The sequence below is a fragment of the Teleopsis dalmanni genome, chromosome 2 (assembly GCF_002237135.1).
Source record: "Teleopsis dalmanni isolate 2A chromosome 2, ASM223713v2, whole genome shotgun sequence".
Lineage (NCBI taxonomy): Eukaryota > Metazoa > Arthropoda > Insecta > Diptera > Diopsidae > Teleopsis > Teleopsis dalmanni.
The window spans coordinates 163316556-163319808 of NC_051847.1; the positions used below are offsets into that span (position 1 = coordinate 163316556).

A 3253-nucleotide genomic window follows, 5' to 3' on the forward strand; every position below is an offset into this window, starting at 1 on the left:
TTAATAAACGTAAATGGTCTTCAACTGTGGCTTCAGCTCAGGTGGTATGACGGTGACTGGTTCCGGTTTTTTCGCAACCAAGCGCTTGAAGCGCCCACTGAATTGTTTGCGGAATCCCTTAAAGCCGTTTTTATCGTTAGTGGCTAACAACGCTTCCTGCAAATAGAAAAAGAAAACACTTCATTAATATACATATTTATATTCTCAATAGTTATATAAACTGATAAAATAAACTATACTACAACAGAACTAACAATAATAAATAACAAATAATAAAAATAAAGCAAAGAAACCTAGTGTATGGTATTTGCATAAAGTACAGTGTTCTCGTACTCGTAAGTGTTTACTTTAAAACTCGTAGTAGCTAAATTTGAAACAAAGCAGCACTGAATGCGATTAAAATAGTTGCACATGTGTACGGCTCGACACGTTAATTAATGTTCGCACTCGCAATGGGTGTTTCGCTTTGGTTTATTTTTAGTTATATATACATTATATGAATATGTATATTTATTTATATTCATATATTGTATATAAATATAACAAAGTGAAGCGTAATTTGCCCATTGCAACTCAGCAATTGCCAATAAACAAAGACTTCTGAAACTCTTAGTGTGAACAGCTAAGTACCATATACTTGTAATCATAAGTTAGAACAGTAACCGGTTATTCGTTGCGTATTCATTAAACACTAAAATATTGTACAAAAACAAAGCTTGCCAAATGCATGATTAAGCAACGGGCTTTGATAAGTGTACTTGGACTATATATGTATAATTGGACTACAGTGAAAATCGTCGCTAGTGATTGTTGTTCACACAGCTAACAAATGCAAAGTGTAAACGCAATAACATCCTAATCATCACGAAGTTTCATCAGCTTAAGTTTTGCGGATATCTTAAAATTTTTGTATATTTTTATACGAGTATGTAGGCTAAATTTAGTTACTCGATGTGGTTACGGAACATGATAAGTGTTGAACATAAGAGTGTTACGACAAGTGTTCACACTTGTAAAGAAAACTTTGTGCTTATCACAATATTATATCGAAACGTATAATCCATGGTATAACAGAAATGAAAATATACACAAAGACTTGAGATTTGATAGTATGCAAAAGTACTAATTGTCCACAGATTCCAAAGTAAAATTGTTGGAATCTGTGGATGCTCACACTAATTTAGAATTGTACTCTCTTAAATTAAATAAACTAACTATATAGTCCAGGAAGATATGTTGAGCTTAGATTATACTTCTAAAAAATAAAGTGATAATAATAAAGTGATTTCTAAGATGAGATAAATATTGAGTTATATTTTATTATAATTCTATGGAACACTTGTTACAGTGAATCATCCAAGTTATTGCAGACACTATTGAGTAAAAGTACTTTAGTTACTAACTCGCGTTTCAACAAACAAGGAAAAGGACTTGTAGGGAGTAATTTGATAAAGAAACTACATGGTAGTCATGTAATAATAGTTGTCATATATAGACTTATCTACTTCTTCTTTATTTGCCAATTCGATTTCGAATATTGGTGATCATATAACATAATATTATTTTGTTTAATTAGTTTTTTTATTTAATATTATATATTATTTATTCAAGAAAATTAATACAGCATTTACAAAAATTATACATATATAAGGTAGACAAAATACATAATACTCGCATAAACATAGTCTTCATAGAATCTATGTGTAGACCTAGCTTTAAGGGTTATAGAAATATTTCAATATTTTGTGTTTATAAAATTTTAATTATTAAATTTAAAAAAAAATGTACTAATCATTAAATACGACCTATGAATTAATATTAATTTTGGTTATTCAAAAGTGAAAAAAAAGTACTCGATTTATGGCATCAAATCCATTTTCTATGTAATTAGTGATGTAACTAATGAAGTTGAGCTTGGGTGTAATCAATTACAATGAAACTAATTACATAAAGATTATCATGTTTTGTTTACATTATAACTAAATTCAATGAATAATTATTCTATAAATATCAAACTACCACCTTGAATAATATATTTTTTTTTGTCACTGTGTTCGCTGGTAATCATCATAACTATATATTAAGTACTTACATACGTACATACATTTGTATAACTTGTGTTCGTAATTTTAAGACTCATATGTCGAATTAATCGATTTAACTTACTCATTTCCATTAACTGGAAAACGTAAATTATAATTGAGTTGAAAATTAAATTGCATCGCACACAAGTACGTAACTCGTAACTCGTAATTCGTAACGTATACTTAATAAATTAACAACACAAGCGTCTGTCTATAAGTTTATTTATTTAATTGTCGACACATTAAATTAATACCCAACAAAAATTCTCAATGAAATTCCCCCAACGCTCTACCCATAGAACCCACCTCAGATCCCTCTTCCAGTACCATAAGTGGCGGCATATGCTTATCAGTCACTTTGGCCTATTGGTCACTCTGGCAAAGCAATGTGTCGGTTTACATCTCACCCCACCCCACATCCCACCCAACTGTGTGCTTAATTTCTATGGTATCAATATGATATGATACATACATACATATGTATGATGAGTTTTGAGTCAGTATCTTTTTATTGTTAGTGTTTTTGTTTTTGTTTTTGGTAGACCCGCTATAGTAAAGTTGAACACAGTCAGAATTTCCATAAACGAAAAATCAAACAATCTTAAATGATTTCCGCTGTGTTTCAGTTTTTTAAACTGGATTTTAGTTTAGGTTTTTTTTTATTTTTTTGTTTTTGGTTTTTATGGGTAATTTTTTCAGTTACAAGTAAAGAGTGACTAACGCTGTCACTGTGACTGAGAAGTAGCAATTGGATTTTTACGTTTATGCAAATTTTTTTTTATTTTTTTTTCACCGCAGACTGAAATCTCGTTTCATAAATTTTGGCGTTAACGGCTTTTGTGTGAATTCCTCGTATTGAGGTTGACTGATTAACTTGAAAATCAATGGATTTAGCAAGAACCACTGTGTGGTGGTATGTTCAGTGCGCGTCGCCTTCGCTTATTAACTTGCTAATTGTGATTTTTCCCCCATTGCCCCGGCTGAACAACTGCTATCATGTGTGGAGTCTTGCCTTATAAGTGATTTCATGCGAATTTTGGTTGATAACTAAAATTTTGTTCAACATTTCAAGAGATATTAAAATGATTTTGTTTAAATTAAAATTTAAGTTCAATTGTATGTGTTTTGTGTTTGCTTAATTTTTGATATGTTTGTTTGTTCATTTATTT

General features: G+C 30.2%; 1 protein-coding gene across 1 annotated transcript in view; it reads right to left on the bottom strand.

Moving 5' to 3' along the window:
- LOC119676072 overlaps window positions 1-3253 on the bottom strand; it is a 27605-nt gene continuing 24352 nt past the window's right edge. The window contains exon 6 of the mRNA XM_038087299.1: window positions 1-156. Within this exon, the coding sequence (XP_037943227.1) occupies window positions 1-156 (156 nt within the window). The remainder of the gene's footprint in view (window positions 157-3253) is intronic.